This window comes from Abramis brama, assembly GCF_963993115.1.
Source record: "Abramis brama genome assembly, chromosome: 16".
NCBI classification, from domain to species: Eukaryota; Metazoa; Chordata; class Actinopteri; order Cypriniformes; family Leuciscidae; genus Abramis; species Abramis brama.
This window is the reverse complement of record NC_139978.1, coordinates 3,243,743-3,265,164: the sequence shown is the minus strand read 5'-3', so window position 1 is coordinate 3,265,164 and position 21,422 is coordinate 3,243,743. Positions and strand designations below refer to the sequence as shown.

At 42.3% G+C, this 21,422-nt stretch overlaps 1 protein-coding gene across 1 annotated transcript; it reads left to right on the top strand.

Annotated features, from left to right (window-relative positions):
* Positions 1-917: 917 nt before the first annotated feature.
* LOC311066422 (alpha-2-macroglobulin-like) lies at positions 918-7,509 on the top strand (the record flags this gene model as incomplete). The annotated part of the gene is made up of 25 exons (XM_084087607.1): positions 918-932; positions 1,006-1,176; positions 1,245-1,472; positions 1,563-1,775; positions 1,848-2,000; positions 2,451-2,576; positions 2,661-2,754; positions 3,410-3,521; positions 3,594-3,819; positions 3,899-4,022; positions 4,567-4,688; positions 4,769-4,799; positions 4,918-5,001; positions 5,091-5,267; positions 5,385-5,460; positions 5,556-5,712; positions 5,795-5,869; positions 5,939-6,101; positions 6,178-6,362; positions 6,432-6,650; positions 6,716-6,831; positions 6,933-7,014; positions 7,107-7,190; positions 7,268-7,373; positions 7,469-7,509. 25 exons carry the CDS (start codon positions 918-920, stop codon positions 7,507-7,509), a joined length of 3,180 nt encoding a protein of 1,059 aa, XP_083943733.1.
* Positions 7,510-21,422: the final 13,913 nt, after the last annotated feature.

Here is a 21,422-nt window from a genome sequence, read left to right as displayed (position 1 = left end):
AGTTTCTTCTGAGCAAATTATTTTTTTCAATAGGACAATCAAAACAAACGGATTGGTCAGTGGACAAACGTTTCCTCGGCGGGGTTGATATTGCAGCTTTCTCACGATTTACACCCAGAGGCTCAGATGGGGATGTACACACTAAAGGCATTTATTGGTGACAGAATTATCTCCAAGTTGTTTGAGGTGAAAAAATACGGTAAGTCATGAGTAAAAAAGTACAACAGCAGAGCTGATGTCCTCACTAAGCAGTTTGTTTCTGGTTTAGTTTTACCCAAGTTTGACGTGACCGTAAACACACCACAGACGTACAGCGTTGGAGATGTGGGACTGAAAGTTGAAGCTTGTGCCAAGTGAGTTACTCTTTAATTTTCCTGTATTGTGGGTGGATGGGTCTTGATCTAATTCCTTGTAACATTTTCCCCAGATATACATATGGGCAACCTGTACCTGGTCAAGTGCTGGTGGAAGTATGCCGTGAGCCATATTCATTCCGTGAGGTTCCTGGCCTGACTCGCCTGTGCCTGAATAAAACTGTTAAGGTGTGACTCCTGCCATATAGAGCAAGGATTTTCTTTAGCTTGTGCTTGACTTTACTGACTATCTTTCATCTGAAACCAGATGAATGCCACAGGCTGTGCCTCCCTTACCTTCAGGACATCTGTGTTTTTCAAAACCAAATTTGAGGATAACCTGGAAGATTCATTTCTTGTTAACTTGAATATCACTGAGGAGGGAACAGGTGAGTTATTGGCTGATTTAAACCAGTGACTCATGTCTACATGTTTATTTGCTGTCTTCATGTTTGCTTTTTCTTCCCAGACGTAGTTGTATCAAAATCCACAAATGTGTACATTACACTTGAAGTCGGGAATATCAAATTTGTGACGCTCCCAGAGTCTTTTAGACTTGGATCAATGATTGCTGGAACGGCAAGTAAAAGTTCATGACGTTACAGAAGCCTTCACATTGGTTCCCTTTCCTAACAGTCTTTTTTCTCAACAGGTCTTGGCGTCTTTTTTCAATGGGACTCCAATTGCCAATAAAGCAGTGTATCTTCTGAATGTTAACAGTGGGTCTGATGAGCTGCTGCTGAATCTAACCACAAACCAGACCGGACTGGCCACGTTCTCCCTCAACACTGCTAAACTTCCCAAGGCTGATCTAAATCTGATGGTATGATTTCTCTTATTTTAAATGACAACTTCTCTTGCAAGACTACAATTGTGTTTGTTGCTCTCTAGGCAAGTGCAACTACAGCGAGTGACTATGATTATAAGTCCCCACGGTTCAGCACCGATAGGAGGGTTGTTCAGTTTCTCCAAGCTTCTACTCCTGACAGCCAAAAGTTCAGTGAACTGACTATAGTGGACCTTGAGCAGCCGCTCAAATGTGGTGCGGTGTTTCCAGTGACCATCAAGTATTCTTTTGTTGGAGAAACTGGCAACTACAACACTGACATCATCTATATGGTGACAAAACATTAGTTTTGTGGTGATTGTTCTGTTTTGATTTCTGATCTGTTTGTCTGGCACATTTTATGCACTGGTCTGTCTTGTCAGGTCTTGTCCAGAGGAGTGATCGTCCTCCATGGGCTTCAGACGGTCAGAGTGAGTGCTCCTAATACGGTCACGAGCGGCTCAGTGTCGTTCCAGCTGTCTGTCAGTGTTGATATGGCTCCAGCAGTGAACATTCTGGTCTACTGCGTTCTGCCCAGTGACGGTGTAGTTGTTGGTACAGCGTTGTTTAAAACTGAAATGTGTTTCCAAAACAAGGTATGTGTGCACTAGCATCTTTTGGCTTTAAGTGGGGAACAATGTGTCTTACAGTGTTGGTCCTTGTTCCAGGTGTCTCTAAAGTTCTCTCCTGACAAGGCGGTTCCTGGTGAGGAAAGCGTTCTGACCGTCTCTGCTCAGGCGGGATCCCTGTGTGGCCTCAGTGCCGTAGATCAGAGCGTCCAGATCTTGAAGCCAGAGACACAACGCCTGAATCCTGAAATGGTATCCATGTGCAGTTCAGGTTTCCTGTTTGTCCTCAGTGTCCTTATGGATCAATTGGATGAATCAATACTATAACATGGCTTTTTTTTTATTTTTTATTTTTTACTTGTGACGAACAGATTAAATGGTAGCACGTTTAGTTAAATTTTCTAGAAGTGTGTGACATGCCAACACATGTATTGTATCACTTAATATTCAACTATCTGCTTGCATTGACCGCATTATTTATATATATATATATATATATACATTTTTTTTTTTTTTCTAGAGTGGCTAAATATACTTTTTTTTTTTTTTTTTTTTTTAAACAATTGAACCATCAGTGAACTTAAGCTGGACTCTGGCACTATTCTATTTTAGAAACCGTTTCTTATCATTGTAAAAATCTATATTGTAAAAAGCTTTATTGTAAAAAGCTTTATATAAAGTTGACTTGTTTCGTTGACCCAGGTGTTTGACTTGCTCCCAGTGCAGTCGCAATCAGATTATCCATACAATGTTGAGGATAAACAGGAGTGTCTTACGATTCGACCCCGTCGAGCGGTTCGTGCAGATCATGCCTACACAAGTTTCAAGGTAGAAAATCCTTCATGTAGTCACTGAATACTGCAGGGTCCTTGATTTCAGTTTCATCTTTGTGTTCTCTTGTTTCTCTGGCAGAGGGTGGGTTTGAAGCTCGCAACAAATCTGAATGTACGTGAACCTGATTGCCTGAAGTACAAAGACCGGGTTTTTTATCGTGGTGACTCCAGATGTAAGTCTATGCAGTTATATAGTTCGTTCCATGAAACCATTTCTGCACAACTAGGTGAACCTAAGGTTATTCCATTTGATCAACTTGTTTTTTGTTTTTAAAAGGTGCATTGTGTAATATTTAGGAGGATCTGTTGACAGAAGTGCAATATCATATACATGACTTTTCAGTGACCCTTAACCTTGCATGACGATCCATTATGTTTTTATTACCTAAAAATGCGCCATTTCTATCTACATACACTGCTAGTCCCCTTACATTGTCCATTTAGGGCCACTGTAGAAACATTTCAAACACATTTCAAACACATTTTGTTACTGTTCTTCATGCAAAGAAGCAAGCTAAAGCAAATAAAACTCCACATCATCACGATGAATAAGTAACAAACATTGTTTTACTGAATTAAGTAAACGCCAATTATTAACTTGTCTTTGTAAATAAACCATTTCTTGTCTGGCTTCTCTTTACTGTCTCAGACGGCAAAACTTCAGGCCACTGTAACTTCTGTTGGTTGCAATTCACAAACACCACTAGATGCTGCTAAAAATCTCTCACTACAGCTTTAAATGCAATGAGGAGCTGTTTAGATATTTTGTAACTTCAGAACTTGAATGCATTCAAAAAGCAGGCACTTCTAGTCTTGTCTTTATTTCAGCATTTGCATTTGCATCTATGATGCAATCACTAAGTGAGAGCAGCTCCAGCCAAGATGTGACTGTCAGGGTTTACTTTCCAGAAACCTGGATCTGGCAGCTTGCTCAAGTGGGGTTAGTAAAACCTCTTTTGTTGCTAAAGCTACTTGCCCACAATTTTTACTGCTGTGCCCCTCACTTTTTCAGAGACACTGGATCCACACAAGTTCCCCTCAAGGTTCCTGACACAATCACCACATGGAGGACTGAGGCGTTCTGCCTTTCTTCCAAAGGTTTCGGTCTTGCTTCTCCTGCTCTGCTGACGGTATTCCAGCCCTTTTTCCTGGAGCTCACGCTGCCGTACTCCATCGTCCGGGGGGAGTCTTTTGAGCTGAAGGCCACTGTCTTCAGCTATCTGTCTGAGTGCATCATGGTCTGTCATGGTTTCTTTTATATAATGGATCCGTATAGAGTAAGTGCTGTTTTTGCTCCATGTGCTCTTTCATTGGCAGGTTCGAGTAACTCCAGCTCAATCCTCTGCCTTCACTCTGAAACCATTGAATGATCCATATTCATCCTGTCTCTGTGCCAGTGGGAGAATAACCTTTAAATGGGGTTTCGCAGCTTCTCTCCTTGGTCAGTTTTGGACAGTGTGTGTGTGTCTCTCTCACTCTCACTCTCACTCAGTGTTTAAGGTGTTACTCACCATAGGGATACTCAATAGTATAAATTCTGAATCATAGCACTTAAAGCATAAATCATGAGAACAATTCATATACATGGTTTATTTAATCTAGTTTCCTGCTTTCAATTAAATTGAGTCATATAAATTAACTCCACATTATGAACTAATCAAACAAGCACCCACTCTCAAAAGCTAAAATGGTGGATTTCCTAATATGAACTAACAATCTGGAACTCTTAAATTTTTCTATTTTAACTAAAGACTGACCGAGGTTGCATCTATTCAACGATTGCAGACAATAGTCAAGTTTATCACTAAGGTTTGATCACAGATTTAGTCAGAGGAAACAGTGCACAGCAATTCCAATTCAAGAAACTGCAAATGTCAAATAAAGAACTGCTATTAGGACGAATAGCTAGTGGGTTTATGCATAATGGAGAAGTGACAGTCATGATGACAACTAAAATATTCATCACCACTTGTCTCTCACTGCAGGAGCTGTTAATGTGACTGTCAATGCTTCAGCTGAACCGTCCCAGACTCGATGTGGCACTGAAGTTGTGACTGTGCCAAAGAGAGGACGCATTGATGTAGTCACTCAAAGTCTACTTGTCCTGGTGAGTCCAACCAGCCTTCTGGAGTTTGATCATGGAGCTCATGCTGCTTTACTGATGTTTTATTTTTATTGCTTTTATAGCCTGAAGGAGTTGAAAGGACAAACACCCAGAGTTGGTTACTGTGTCCAAAGGGTTTGTTTGCACTCAATGATTCTCAAATATCCCCCTGGAAGCTGTAGACAAACATTAGCCTAGCGCTCTGTGCTGATTTGTTCTGTTTGGACCGCAGGAAATGTCCTTTCTGAAGATGTGACTCTGACGTTTCCTACAAACGTGATCCAGGGATCAGCCAGATGCTCCGTTTCAGTCCTAGGTAAAGCACATCATTTTTGGAGAAACCAGCAGTGTGACACTCAGCAGAATAACATATGGTTTGACCCCTTGTTTCTATTCCTCTCATAGGAGACATAATGGGTCGTGCACTGAATAAACTAGATGGGTTGTTAGAGATGCCATATGGTTGTGGAGAACAGAATATGGGTGTTTTTGCTCCAAATATTTACTTACTGCAGTACCTGCAAGTCACGAAGCAACTCACTGCAGCCATCCGAGAGACCGCCACAGGCTACCTTCAAAGAGGTGTGGGTGACTTTATTTATTTTTTCACTTTGAAGACTAGTTTCAAAGGACGTTTAGTGTTTTCTCATTGGGATTGTGGGAGACTGTCTAATTTCTTATGGATTTTGACATGAACAGGATACCAAGGTCAACTAAACTACAGGCACAGTGATGGATCATACAGCACATTTGGTTATGATGAATCCAATACATGGTGAGTTTCATGCTGGTTCTAGACTCTAGTCTTGTCACTAGAAGATGAAGCAGTTTATATATACTTAGTTCGACATGAACTTCCTCCACGGCCAGGTTGACTGCCTTTGTCCTGAGATCTTTTGGCCTAGCGAGGGACTTCATCTTCATAGATCCGAATGTCCTTCAAAGTGCAAAGGATTGGTTGATCAGCCAGCAGGTTTCGGACGGCTGTTTCATGCAGCAGGGAACTCTGTACCACTATGCCCTAAAGGTGGTCACATGTTTCTTCAAATGCTTCATAATGATGTGTTCAAGGGATGAAATGATTCTTAATCCATTTACTGGTGTTTTAGGGTGGAGTTGATGATAACATTACCATGACTGCCTACATCACTGCATCACTGCTTGAGCAAGGCGTCCCCTCCACGGTAAACTGTATGAGCTCCTTACAGATGACCTTTCCTTTCTGGCTTTAGTCTGACGCTTGCTTTTTTCAGGATCCCGTCATTACTAACGCTTTGTCTTGCTTGAGGCCTGTTGTTGGGAATCTGGGAAACACTTACACTACTGCTCTTCTGGCCTACACCTTCAGTCTGGCTGGAGAGACCACCACTCGATCACAGCTTATTACCACCTTGAAGAATAGTGCCATTTCTGAAGGTGAAAATTTAAACCGCCTCTTGAGATTTTTATCAGGTTCTATGGCATCATCTTTATCCCCTCATCTCATCCTTAGGCATTAAACTCCATTGGTCTCAGACTACATCTGGTGATACTGTGGCAGTGGAGATCAGCTCTTATGTTCTGCTAGCGGTTCTCACAGTCAAGCCCCTCACAACGGCTTCTCTGAGCTATGCTAACCGCATTGTCAACTGGCTGGTGACCCAGCAGAATCCCTATGGAGGCTTTTCCTCCACCCAGGTGCCTCTGACCACTCATATGGTTGATTGTGCTAATAGTTGGGAGTTACTAATCATTTCCTTGTTTTAGGACACTGTGGCGGCTCTTCATGCCCTGTCTGTGTACGCTGCTCAAGTGTTCAGTTTGGATGGCTCCAGCACTGTTACCGTACAGTCCTCAGTAGAAGGAGACTCTTATAGCTTCAACGTGAATCGGGACAACAGGCTGCTGTATCAGGTCAAGCCGCTGAAGAAAGTTCCAGGCAAATATAGTATTAAAGCGTCAGGATCCGCTTGTGTGTCTGTGCAGGTCTGTATCTTCACCCTCCATTTGTTTCTTTTTTGCACCTACTAATTATTTTTTACTTCTCATAGATTGCATGTTTCTACAACATCCCGACACCTGTTAAAGTCCCCAGTACACTGAGTGTTGAAGCAAAGGTGACTGGAGACTGCAGACTGGCTAATCTTATGTTGAACTTCACAGTGAAGTAAGAACATCTTTAACTTAAAGCAGCTCATATTTATAGCTTTAATGCCCTGAAAGCTGCTTGTTCCCTTTGTCTAAACATCTTTATTCCCCTTCATTCAGATACAATGGTGAACAAGCAAGTACTAACATGGTTATCGTGGACATTAAGCTGTTGTCGGGTTTCACGGCAGATGCGTCACCGGTTTGTATGGGTTTAAGATGACTTGTCAGATCCAAAGATGTTAAAGCTCCTTCAGATGTGATTATCTGTAAATTATGGTCTTTTCCCCTCAGCTTGGTTCTCCACCCCGATCGTTTGCTCCGCTAGTGGAGCGGGTTGATTCTCAAGATGATCATGTCCTAGTGTATCTGAAAGAGGTGAGACTACACTGGGTACACTTCTAGCTGCCACCTTCATGTGTCCATCTGTGCTGTTAATCTCTTCTGTATTGCAGGTTATCAAAAGCTTCCCCATAACTTACACGCTACGGCTAAAACGGGTTCTTGCAGTGAAAAATCTCAAGCCAGCAGTCATCAATGTCTATGACTACTATCAGACAAGTAGGCTTTCATCAACGTTTGGCTAAATTTCCTGTAGGATTGCCTGTATGCTCAGGCTAAGCTCTTGTGTTTTTTTTTTTTGTTTTTTTTCCCAGGTGATCAGTTTGAGACCACATACACATCCCCCTGTCCATGATTGTGCAGTAGTATTGGCTACAAAACATGAATCAAATAAAACTTTTATACAATCAGTGTGTTGCATGTTTCTGTGGATTAAATTTTTTTTTTTTTGAAGCTGGAAGTCTGAAAGCTACGGAGCTCCTGAGGGGACCTTTGCAAAGTTTCGTGTGTGCTAATGCATTACAGTTTCCGGTTTGGTTAGTGTCATTACTACAAATGTGGGAAATGAGATGAGTGTGCTTGGAGCATGCCTCCAGAGATTTGTTTTATTGGGAGTTTGCATTTGAGATTTATTTTTATTTTTTTCTTACAGTAAAGCACAGTCCACAAACAAAGCATGGATTTCACTTGAATGCAGGTCCTGCATCATAGGTTACAAAATCAGAGTAGCCTATTTCTTTTCGTTTTAAATTGTTTCGTTTAAAGACATCAAGCTATCTTCAGATGTATTCATGTATGTGAGGCATACACCGAGTTTCGGTTAATTTATGATGAGATGCGCTCCAGTTCACGTGCAATGCAAGTGACTGGGGTGAGCCTCCATGATTATATTGTCTGCTATATATTTGCTTCTCATTTATTAAATGCAGGTAATTGGTTGATGAAAAATTGATTAAAATACAAGTTATACAAAATGAAATTCACTTTAAAGAAAGGCTTTCTACAAAACAACTTAATGAAGTGGTCAAAATCCATTTGCCTTTCATTCTGAATAAACAAACAATTCAGTTTACATGCTTTGTCTTTGTTGCATTATTCATTAAGATAATGGGCCTAATTAATGAATGAATGCACAATTATCCATGAAATTGATAAATGTTGCAGATATTTTAGCCTACTATGCCTATATGCCTTTCAACTTAAGTGTGTAAAATTCAGAATTAAATGAATGTGCAGCAATGTGTACAAATAGAGTCTGTAGGCCTACTGTGTTGTAGCCATTAAATAAGCGCATTTAGTTTCATATTTGTTAAAATATGTATAATTTTTCCATCTATGTTGATTATGAAAAGTGAACAGCATGAGTAAGATAGGATGTGCAATGAGAAATGGAGCGGGTCAGATATGATTTTGACCAGGTCATTAAGTTTTGTTTTGTAGAAAACCTTTGTTTAAAGTGAATTTTGTTTTGTAAAAATTGTATCTTAATTTTAATAAATTTTTCATCAACCAATTACCTGCATTAAATAAATGAGACGCAAATATATAGCAGACAATAGCCGCTTTCCGACCAAGTAGTTACAGGAACTTAGTTCTAGGAACTGTCCACTTCTAAACAGTTCTAAGAACTACTCTTCCCCCAAACTCGGTTTTGCTGTTTGCATTCGCACTGGCCAAGTGGCCATAGGAACTGGTAGGAGGGGTAACGGTACGTTCACACGGGTCGTCAGCATCAACGCTTGACGGAAGGCGTGGCTGAAGTTTGGCACTGACACCATGGTCATAGCAGCGTCAGCCAATGAAATTAGACAGGAACTCAACAACAAGCTTCATTGTCATTCAATGGTCATAAAGGACCGGGTGATTGCCCACCACAATAATTCGTTTCTCCTCCATTTTAAAATTTATCCTCAGTTTGCTGCTCTTTAACAGGATGAACGTGATTGGCTGCCGCCTGGCTACTGTATTTGCATAGAGCGATCTGATTGGCTGACGCTTCCGTCGGCGGCGCTTCACTAGCGTTGCTCGCGGCAGAAGTTGAAAAATTCTCAACTTCTGCCGCGAGCAACGCCAGTGAAGCGCCGCCGACGGATCCACAATTCTTTTCGGCAACGCTTGACGTCACCCATTCAAAGTCAATGGGAAGCGCTGACGCTGACGTCCCGTGTGAACGTACCGTAAGGGAGTGACGCAAGCACGGTGACTTTTATTTTGACGGTGCGACGGACTTTTATTTTGGCGGCGCTGAGAACGTCAGAGAAAACAATGCTTGCATTCTCTGTTTATTAGTTAGCAATCTGTCTAACAGTACTGTTTAATATGTTATTAGATAGAACTGTTATAGAAAGTAGACAGTATATGAAAAAAAGGTTATTAGCCTATGCCGTGTGGTTGATGTCCAGTGTTGCTAGCTGGGCAGATAAACATAATCATGTTTGGCTTGGTCCCCTCAAAGTTGCGTTGGATTTTCTCTTCAGCATAAAGGTTTAGAGACCCATCTATCACTGTTTTCCATGTTTGTATAGTTAGTTTATGGAGTAAATATATAGGCTAGGGCAGTGGTTCCCAAACCTGTCCTGCCGGCACTCCAACACTGCACGTTTTCTTTGTCTCCCTAATCAAACACACCTGATTCAACTCATCAGCTCATTATCACATGGGTTAATGAGCTGATGAGTTGAATCAGGTGTGTTTGATTAGGGAGACAAAGAAAATGTGCAGTGTTGGGGTGCCGGCAGGACAGCTGGGAGCCACTGGGCTAGGGTGACCATATTCCAGGACATGTCCGGCCGGGATTTTGAGATCACCCAAAATACCCGGGATACGGCTTTTGCTTTCTCGTCGCCATTCATTTTGTTTACATGCACACCTTTTGATTCAGTAGGACTGAATTAATTCTGATTGGTGAATCTGAATGTAGTGTTTACATGAACGCTAAACAAGTGATCGGATGATGTGCGTTTTAGCATTGCTAAGAAAATTCCTGTGTTTTCGTCTCGATCGGGATCCGTGTGAAGCAGAATGCATGACCTGCAAAGCTGGCACGTATGTGTCAGTGTCAAATAATGTAATAATGTAAACATAATGAATGGTGACTGTAGAAAGCAAAAGGCGAATCCCGGGCATTTTGGGCGATCTCGAAATCCTGGCCAGACATGTCCTGGTTAAACAGGATGTATGGTCACCCTAATATAGGCTATAATCTGTGTATTTACATTCTAGCTGTTTTAAAAATGGCGGGTGCTGGTGTTCCGCGTGCGTTCGGTCAATCAGCGTACACTAACGTCACGAGTAGTTCCTATAGTGCTGGTTTAGACCCTACTCTGAAGTAGGAGCTAAATTAGTTCCTCCAAATGGAGTTCCTAGAACTAAAATCGTTCCTAGTTCCTGCGGTGCGAACACGCCGACATCCGGGTACTTTAGCCAATAGTTCTAGGAACTGTGAAAAGGTTCCTCCGGTCGGAAAGCGGCTAATATAATCATGGAGGCGCGCCGTGGTCACTTGCATTGCACGTGAACTGGATGAGAATACATCTGAAGATAGCTTGATATGTCTTTAAATGAAACAATTTAAAATGAAAAGAAATAGGCTACTCTCTGATTTTGTAATCCATGCTTTTTTTTCTTACAGTAAAGCACAGTCCACAAACAATCTCAAATGCAAACTCCCAATAATAAGACAAATCTCTGGAGGCATGCTCCGAGCACACTCTCATCTCATCCCTTTTCCCACATTTGTAGTAATGACACTATAACCAAACTGGAAATTGTAACTCGTGAGCACGCAAAAAGTTTCTCGTGCACATGCGCACGCGATAGTTTGTATTATTTTTTAATTTTTTTTGCAAAGGTCCCCTCAGGGGCTCCGTAGAAAGCAGCATTACAGTGATAATAAAAATAATGCAACATTGTTTATAGAGAAATGGCGTCATAGCCCAGCTTAAGTTCAGTGGTTCATTTTTGCTTATTTTTTATATATTAATATAAGCTGCTCTGGAGGAAACTGTCATTCAGTTCTCATATAATGGTGTCAATGCAGGCAGATGATAATGTTGAATATTAAATGGCTGTAACTAAGCAAACTAAAGGTGACCAGTGTAAGGAACCAAAACTCCAGGTGACAGAATGGAGAACTTTGGGAGGAACCAGGCTCAGTTGAGGGCCGGTTCTCCACTGTCCAGCGAACAGTGTGTGATCATGATTCAGGCAGCATTACAGGCCAGATTGGAATATTTTGCATTGAGTTTTTATTTGTCCTGTGTGACTTCTAGTAATCTGTATTTCAGATGTAAGGTAAGGAACTGTTTAATGGTTGTTCTAAACTTGGACTTTTTCAATCACTTTTGGATTACTTAAAAGCAGAACTCTAAATGCTCCTGTATTGTTACTACTTTCATAAGCTTTTTTGGAAGTTACTTTAAGTACTCTTTAATAAAGGAAGGTATTCTAGTATTTAAGTGGGGTACATTTAAATAAAAAAATGCATCCCTAACCTATGTACTTCTGTAAGTTTTACATTAAGCATTTAATGTGACAAACAATACCTTCTCCGTGATTAATGCTATATAAAAAGTTCTGGCATGAAACTCGTCTAGATTGTGTAGGCTAATAGGTCTTTAACTCACTTGTTCATAATCACATAGTTATCTATAGGGTGCAGCTGATTGGTTCATGAATATTCAGTAGCCAATGAGCTCACTGCTTAACCTTTAAATACTTGGTCAGCATTTGCCTTTGCAGTGCAGCATGCTTTTAGAAATCCAACATCAAAGATAAGTGCATATGTGGGATTCACTCTCAAATTGTGTTGACATTACCATTGCATGGGACAGATATGAAATGCCAAGTAGTCACGCATTAGCAATGTTACTCAGACAATAGATATAACAGAATATCAGCTCAAATATTTAAGTTTTATTTTCAAATATCATAAAATACATGTATGAACCAGAATCGGACCCAGATGATGAAGAGACTCTGGCAGAAGAAACACGAATGAGAATGGACCAGGACGTCTTGGAATGGTTATTTGATACATTTATGTACTTATAGAGTTTTAATCACGTCCCCTTTGCAATTATGGATGTGCAACACACACACACACACAAACTGTGATAACGTTCGCGCAATTTTTTTAAACTACACACACACAAATACTGATGGCAAATGTGAGAAGATGGCTACAGAACCAGAAAACATATGCTGCAGGGAGATAGAGCAGGTATTAATTTATTTGTAATTGCTGTAAAAAAATAATACGTGACATAAAACTGTCTGACGTTGTTTGTTGAGACATCCTATGACATCATATGACGACGACAATAAATAGCTTTAGACGCATTTGTTGTTGAACTGGCTGACATCGATTGAAATGACTATTTGCTCAAAAGTCATAAAATACACTTACTTCTTCTGGAGGTGACGTTGGATCGCGAACAGTAGGCAACCAACGATCCACACTTGAGGATTAACTTTGAAGCAAGACCTGCTTTGAATTGACCCTCGTTCACTAAACAAAAAGTCAGTCAGAAAATGATTTGCGCAAACATAAACGTATTTAGGAAGTTTAAGTGGCGCCTTTTCTTCATAAATAAAATCCATCCGCTGCGTTTTCAGTGGCTCTGATGTCAGTGAAGACTACTATGTCCATTCTTACATCCCACAACAGAACACCTACATTTCTTAGGAGACATTACCAGCTGTCGTTGAAACAATGGCGATGGTGTACAGATCACCGAGGGCGGGGTAACCACAGTGTCAATCAAACCACGTCGGTGGGGCTTGCGCAATTCTACGTCACAGTGAGAGCAATCTTAGAACAGCTCATTCTGAGACAGTGCTTATGATTTATTGAGATTGTAAAAAAAACTCTGGGTGGATTTGCTCACACACTGCCAACACACATTTATGTTCAAACATCATAAGTGAATTTTGCATAATAGGTGCCCTTTAAACTTTGCTCAATTTACGAAACATAAAACAATGCTTATTGTTTAAGAAAGCTGTTTATAGTCTTGCATTTGATGCAGGAGTAAAATACCAGCATATAACAGCAGTTTTACGGATTAAGATCCAGAAGCAGCAAGCCTTTTACATAAGGGTACTGCGACTAGTGGACATGAGAAAATGTTCATGAGAAAACTTATAGCCATTTAACTGGGGCTATTACTTTATTACCCAACAACACACAAGGCCGATGTTTTCATTTACTCGTGTGTATGTGTGTGTGTGCGTTTGGGCTCGGTTCAGCTGAATACATGTTAGTCATGCTTCATTCTTCTCCCATTGTCCAAATGACTCCACATTTACAAATAGGAGTGTAGAGGGTTTGACAATGACGATTATCAAACAATGCTAAATCATCATACTATTTGCTCAGGTGGTTGTGGCAGGTTTCTTTTCTCGTCTCTTTCAGCCTGCGACATGTTACCATTTGTTAAAGTCACACATAATGCGTGCTCTAATTGAATATGTTTGAGATTTTTGGCTCAGGCACACATAGTCATTGGCCACTGAAGTCAAGCCATTCGGCAAAGCAGACCCAGTCGCACATTTGTCATACTCAAAACTAACGGGCCAGGCACACATAGCTAGCTAGTTCCTATGGCTCTTCGGTGCAGCAGCAGTACATGTGTTTTGGCGGTAGATCTGCTAGGGGTGGGGGGTTTTCTGACGCACAGTATATTGTATTGTCAATGGCCATGTCACCTGCTCTGTTGGGGGGTAATTCATGTACGCTATATTGTACAGCAGCAGCATGTCTTACTTGCTCACAGCAGCGTGCCGTGTCTGTATTGGTCGAAGCAAGTCCCGTACTTGCTCTGCCGCAGCAGCGTAGCAGATCTACTCCGCCAAGACCAAACATACAACATTGTCACACCCATTTCCATGCCAATTCAGAGGTGTAAAGTCCAGGGGTCAGAAAGTAAAAGTCCTGCCATATGTTTATTCCACACATGAACTCCGCCTGCTGATTTCACTAATTAGCTTTATCTCCTGGCTGAAAAACTGTGCTAATTAGCAAATCCAGGTGATTGGAACAAAATACTGAGGAGGACTTTTACTTTCTGAACCTGGACTTTACACCTCTGTGCCAATCACTCCGAGAGTTTCTTCTGCTGCTGTAGCACGTCTGCTTCAAGGTTTGGTCAAGTCACCTTTATTTATAAAGCGCTTTTTACAATACTGCGCTTTTTACGTTCTCCTCTGACCTCTGGCAGCAACAAGGCATTTTCACCCACAGAACTGCTGCTCACTGGATATTTTCTCTTTTTCAGACCATTCTCTGTAAACCCTAGAGATGGTTGTGTGTGAAGATCCCAGTAGATCAGCAGTTTCTGAAATACTCAGACCAGCCCGTCTGGCACCAAAAACCATGACACGTCACTTAAATCCGCTTTCTTACCCATTCTGATGTTCAGTGTCAACTTCAGCAGATCGTCTTGACAGTGGCTGCGTTCGAAACCGCATACTTCTCTACTATTTAGTATGGGAAAAAGAGTAGGCGAGCGAAAAAGTATGTACGAATCCAAAAGAGTAGGCGAGAATTACCTGGGTGACGTACTAATTATCGCGAGATTCGGACTTAAGTGCGTTCGAATATGCCTACTTTTCTACTATATAGTAGGCGAAAACAGTACGGGAAGGAAGCAGTATGTTCGAAACATCAGTATTCATAAAAGAGTAGGCGAGAAGTTCCCGGATGGCTTTCTGCTTTCGGCCAGATTTTCGAGTGCTCAACCGATGGATACTCTTCTATCCCAGGAGGCCACGCGAGAGGATACGTCATTAACATCGCAGAGATCAGCGACGCAGGTGCTTTCAAATGTGAGTAAACACGGTTCCTTGTGTTAAAATTGCATGTGTTGAACTACTGTAGAGTAAACTGTTGAATTGTTGAAGGTGTAAAGATGTTACACAGTAAAGTATAGTTGTGATTTTGCTGTAAAAACACGTTTTATTATGTATAACGTTAGCTAACAGGGGAGCTCCAGTAAGGACACGTAAGTTACGTCTCTAACGTGGATTTACATAAACCATATACATCTTAAAGACGCTTATTTTAAATGTCTATTTACATCTGACAGGAAAATCTTCAGTAAGTATTGCAGAAGAGCACATCACAACATGAAATCTGAGATCTGAGTGATGAATGTGTGCTATTATGTAGAACAAACTAACTTAACATAAGTTATCTATTTTATTTGTCCATTAGTAGTTGATAAATTGAGGAACATTTATGTTGGATAAAAAGTTAAAACAACCTCAACATGTAAATTTAGTGTTGAGCTCATAAATCACAGAGGTAATGTAAATCTTGTCTGGATGTTACAGGGACAGATGAACAGATGTGTGTTTATCCGGTGGAGAGTGGCTCATGAAGCTGAATGCTGCCATCAAAGGCTTTGAGTGAGTATACTGCAGCAATGAATAACAATAATTATTTAAATATTAAGTTGTAGTTTATTTTAATTATTGTAATTTCAAACAGAGCTATTACAGCACTTTTCTGATTCTTGATTTCTGTGCATTTGCTGCAGATCTTTTGTGGTTGAGCAGGACCCCCGAACGTTTCTACATCTGGAGGGGGTGAGCAAGGAATTGGAGGAGCAGCTGGACAGGGGATGTCTGATCCTTAAGGTCAGAGGTCATATGGTCTGAGGATCCTAGGAGCCCACCGACATAGATAAGATTTATAGCCAAGGAGCCTTTCTGTATGTGAAATTGCGGCCCGAAGGCAGGTGTCATGATTCCTGTCTTGTGTTCCCCTTGTCTTGTGTGGACTTGTTATTTCCTGTTCTGTGCCATGTTTTGTAGTCCTTTGTAGTTTTCTAGTTTATTAGTCTTCCCAGGTGTTTCTAATTAGCCACACCCCCTTGTTATCTTGTTTAGCTTGTTGGTCCCTGTGTATTTATAGCCCTTGTGTTTCACTTGTTACTTTGTCAGTTGTTGTACGTGTAATGGTTGTATCTCTCTGTGATTCCCAAGGTTTTGTTCTTTTGTTCTTTGAGTTCTGTGTTCTCTGTTTTGTGTTACTTTATTAAATCACCCTGCGTTTAGATCCTCGTCTTTGTCTGTCTTCCTCAGCAACATTACAGAAGGAGACCTTGAAGTAGGGTATGATAAAAACAGTATAAAACCGCCCTGCTCCTCTGCCTTTTTGTCTCACTCGCTCCACAGCTGTACTTATTGAACTTCTGTGTGGGTGACTGGACCTATTCTTGCAAGAATAAATACTTTTGAATGATCATTTGATTCAGAGTGTCTCTTACGCAGTGATATGTGTTTAATGAGAATTTTTATGCCACAACAGTACTCAGGAATCAGGGTCTAAATGAAGTTCGGGGTAAATATTTCCCCCTCAAAAAGTCCCTGTTGGCGAGGTAGTACTTTTTCAAAGTTCAGCAACTGTCAGTAGTGGGTTCGTTGGTTGAGTTCATGCCGTATTGTGATTGGTTGACTCCACGCAGCATTTTATTTCAGCCACCATTTTTTTTATTTTAACCTGTTGCGGGGTGTGCATAACAGTTGTTTGCTATTTGAATCAACAATGGAGTTTAAAAAACACGAAAGATGGACCGACGACGAGGTTCGGGCTTCGGAGGATTCGCAGATTCTCCATTCTCCAACTGGAAACGCAGTTTAGGGTTCTTTTTATACAGTTTAAGGAAGATATGAAATTGATGATACCATAATTATAAACTGGTGTGTGGAAACTCATGATTTTCACGTTTGTTTGTAAAATACATTTGTCACAGTGTTTGGTTTGTGTTCCCTGGGTAACCACTAGATGTCCTCCTTCCCCACAGTGTCTGGCACTTTCTGAACTACATTCCCCACGATTCTTGTCTCATCATTGCACTCAGCTGTCCCTTATCACTGATCATTGCACTCAGCCAAGTCTGTTTTAGTGTGTGTCACGGAGTCCTTGTAATTATCACGCCACTTCCGAGTTCTGTTCTTGCCTGTTTTTCGTGTGTCTTTTTTATGTTGAATTGCTATCTTGGTTTTGACCCCTGCATGGACTGTTTCTGAGTAACGGATTACCCGCATTAAAGATACATATTGCAATTGGATCTTCTCTCTGTTTCCTATGTGTGGATCGTGACAGAAGGACTCCGTCTCCAAGGATCCAGCGGTATGTTTTCCGGTGTTTCTTCCCCAGCCATCGAGCGGGAGAGAAGGATTGGTTTTGAGGGAACCCGCCTAGTCATTTTCCGTGGGACCCGGGGAGGTCGCAGAGGAGTGAGTGGTCGAGAGGAAAGCCAACATCACTCTCCGCCATGGCCCCCCTTCGACGTCACGTCTGCCGAGCCTGTGTCTTCGGACAAGATGGCCGCTGACACGTTATTGGATTATTTTTCTATGCTATCCAAGATCCTAGAGATTCCCAGGAGTGTTCAGGTCACGTCTGCCGATCCAGAGACTGTTCACGTCACGTCTGTTGATCCAGGGACTGTTCACGTCACGTCTGTTGATCCAGAGACTGTTCACGTCACGTCTGCCGATCCAGAGACCGTTCACGTCACGTCTGCCGATCCAGAGACTGTTCACGTCACGCCTGTCGATCCAGAGACTGTTCACGTCACGTCTGCTGATCCAGAGACCGTTCACGTCACGTCTGCCGATCCAGAGACTGTTCACGTCACGTCTGCTGAGCCTGTGTCTTTGGACAAGATGGCCGCCACCGAGCCTGTTCACGTCACATCTGCCGAGCCTGTGTCTTCGGACAAGATGGCCGCCGCTGAGCCTGTGTCTTCAGACAAGATGGCCACCGCTGAGCCTGTGTCTTCGGACAGGATGATTGCCGCCGAGCCTGTTCATGTCACATCTGCCGAGCCTGTGTCTTCGGACAAGATGGCCGCTGCCGAGCCTGGGTCTTCGGACAAGATGGCCGCTGCCGAGCCGGATCCAGTGTCTGCGGACAAGAGGGTCTCCATCGAGCCTGTTCACGTCACGTCTGCCGAGCCTGTGTCTTCGGACAAGATGGCCGCCGCTAAGCCTGTGTCTTCGGAGAGGATGATCACCGCCGAGCCGGTGGTGTCTGTTCCTGTGCCGGTGGTGTCTGTTCCTGAGCCAGTGGTGTCTGCTCCTGAGCCGGTGGTGTCTGCTCCTGAGCCGGTGGTGTCTGTTCCAGTTCCTGAGCCAGTGGTGTCTGTTCCAGTTCCTGAGCCAGTGGTGTCTGTTCCAGTTCCTGAGCCAGTGGTGTCTGTTCCAGTTCCTGAGCCAGTGTCTGTTCCAGTTCCTGAGCCGGTGGTGTCTGTTCCAGTTCCTGAGCCGGTGGTGTCTGTTCCAGTTCCTGAGCCGGTGTCTGTTCCTGTGCCATGGTCGCCCGAGGGGTCGTCTCCGCCCTGGTCACCCGAGGGAGAGTCGCCGCCCTGGCCGCCCGAAGGGTCGTCTCCGCCGTGGCCGCCCGATGGACTGTCGTCTCCGCCCTGGCCGCCCGAGGGAGAGTCGTCTCCGCCCTGGTCGCTCGAGGGAGAGTCGTCTCCGCCCTGGCCGCCCGATGGACTGTCGTCTCCGCCCTGGCCGCCCGATGGACTGTCGTCTCCGCCCTGGCCGCCAGATGGACTGTCGTCTCCGCCCTGGCCGCCTGATGGACTGTCGTCTCCGCCCTGGCCGCCAGATGGACTGTCACTCCCTGTCCCCGTTTCCCTCCATGGACCTGGCCAAAGTGTGTCTGCCACGGGTGGGGGAAAGGGGAAAGCTACAGATGTGTTATGAGGATGAATTGCATAACATGCCAATATTATTGCAGAACATATTTCACTTTTCTTTTTGCAAATATGTGTTAATTTGCATTTCTGTTGTAATCTTCGTTTGATTTGGTTTGTTTTACACTGCAGATCGATCAAACGGGTGTTTGTGTAGGCTATTAATTGTAAGACTTGCTTTGTGAAGTCTTCATGTTATTTATGAGAGGCAGTGTTGCCATTTCTTTTACACAGCGGTCTACAGTTTCACACACTTTCACGTGTTTCTTCCATCTGTCGACGGTGTCGCCATTTCTCATTTCACCCGTTTTTGTGCGTACGCCTGGGTCAGAGTTTGCGTGAAGGACCGCACATTTTCCCGTCAAGTTTGCTTTTTATAAATACCAATTATTGCGTAGAGAGCGGCGTAGGCCTTCTTTTGTGCGTACGCGGTCATGACACTGGAAACACTGAGCAAAGTACTCAGGAGAAACAGGGAACAAGACACAGGTGACAACAATAAGACATAATGACAGACTGAAAACCAACAAGAGATGCAATGGGAGCCTCTAGTGGCCAAACATAAGTCTAAAACCCTGACAGATTGAGCCGGTGCCTCATGTGCACACACATATCACATATACTACGGTTGCAGTATACGCACCTCTCTCATTCGGCTCATATTAGGGCTGGATGATTAATCGAAAAGTAATTGAAACCGAAATTCAGAGCCTATAACCGACATAATTTTACCAAGTCGGTTATTTCGTTTTTTTAATCCTATTTATATTTCCGCCCACTGTGTATTAATGTACTTTCCCCTTAAAACATATTACCGCGTGTGTAGTCACGTGACTCCGCCCTGTCCCTTAGCTCTGAACGTGCGTCTATTTCGCTTTAAACGCTCGCTTTTACGCGCTTCCTATTCGCTTTGGACGCGCGAATGGATTCAAAATGTTTACGGTGTGTGTCCACTACAGCGGCAAAAGTCCGCTCAGTGCCGCTGGCAACGCTGTAACGTCTCCGCTTTGGGGTGTGTCTGTTGCGAGTGTGTTTAATCGAAGTTGTTTTCAACACATGGACAGTATAATCATCAGCGATGCACGCGATTACATTTAGAAATAGACAAGCTTTGTTTCCAAATGCACCAAGCAAAGATATCCTTTCAATTTTATAAACTTTTATAAACCCAGCCAATATAATCACAATGAACACATCCAAAATAAAATCTTTAACATATTTATAACAACTGCAAGGGGTCTAATTTGTAAACAAAATGGTTTAAGCACTAAATCCAGCATAAACTCCGGCACAATTTGCATATTTTTAAACTCTCAAAACAGACGTCACATTCCGAACATCAGCAATTGGCTGCCGACCGCGTTTTTCGCTTGATATTTGCATAAAGTCGAGAACTGCCCAACCTTTTGACGCTCTCAACGCTTTCTCCGGTCCGCTATCAATCCCAAAATGCACTGCGCGAGCGTGAAGCTCGACTTCCATAGGAATGAATTGAAAACGCTCGCTCCGCTCCGCTCGCACCGCGCCAGTGGACAGAACTAGACGCGATAGACGCGAATTTGACGCTCTATTCGCGTTTGGTGTCAACGCAGCATAATGAACAGGCTGCGATGTCAAGATTGCAATGCTGGATGCGTGTGTGTGTGTGTCAGAGAGAGAGAGAGAGAGAGGCACGGGCGCGATCTAACAGTGGAAACATAAAAACATCATTTGTCATTACAACATCAACGTCAATTTGTTCATACAGGACATCATTAAAACTGCAAAGTGTTTAGCCTACTTATATTTGTGTAAAACATTATGCTTTTGTCATGTAAACTCTTGTCAAACTGTAACCTACAACTGTCACCCAAGCAAAATCACACACACACACACACACACACACACACACACACACACACACACACACACTGTGTACATTTTTTTTTAAATCAAATTATCAAAAAGCAAAAATGATCTCATCTTTTGGACATTCATCATATTGCATTGGTTTTCATTTCTTGTCCTAAAACAGAGCACTAATCTTTTTATTTTTAAGTAACACATTCTACATTGATTAAAAAATTTAATCAAATGTGTTTTTAATGGTAGTATTATTTTATACAGAAATACATTAGGCTATTTATAATTCAGATGAGAAGTTAAAGTTAATTTAAATTTTAAGGAAACAAATATATTGATCTGAAATATAGCAAATTAATTTTAAATTCATTCAGGTTACCAAACATATCTCAAGGCCTTTTGAATAAAGGGTGGCAGTCTTTCACTATCAACTGTTGTTGTTGTGGACTATATACTGGAGAAGTATTTGTTCTCCATTTGAGTGATCTGTTTTTATGTGGCTAATTGAGCAAAGTGCTTCCATATATTTTATTATTAGTAGTATTAGTTCAAGAATAAAATAAAGATATCGGATTGATATCGGTATCGGCAAATAGCCAAAGCTGCGGCATCGGTATCGTATCATATCGGAAGTGAAAAAGTGGTATCGGGACATCCCTAAATCTTTCATTAGAAAAAATAACCGTGAACGTATTTACAGTATAAGCCTTGC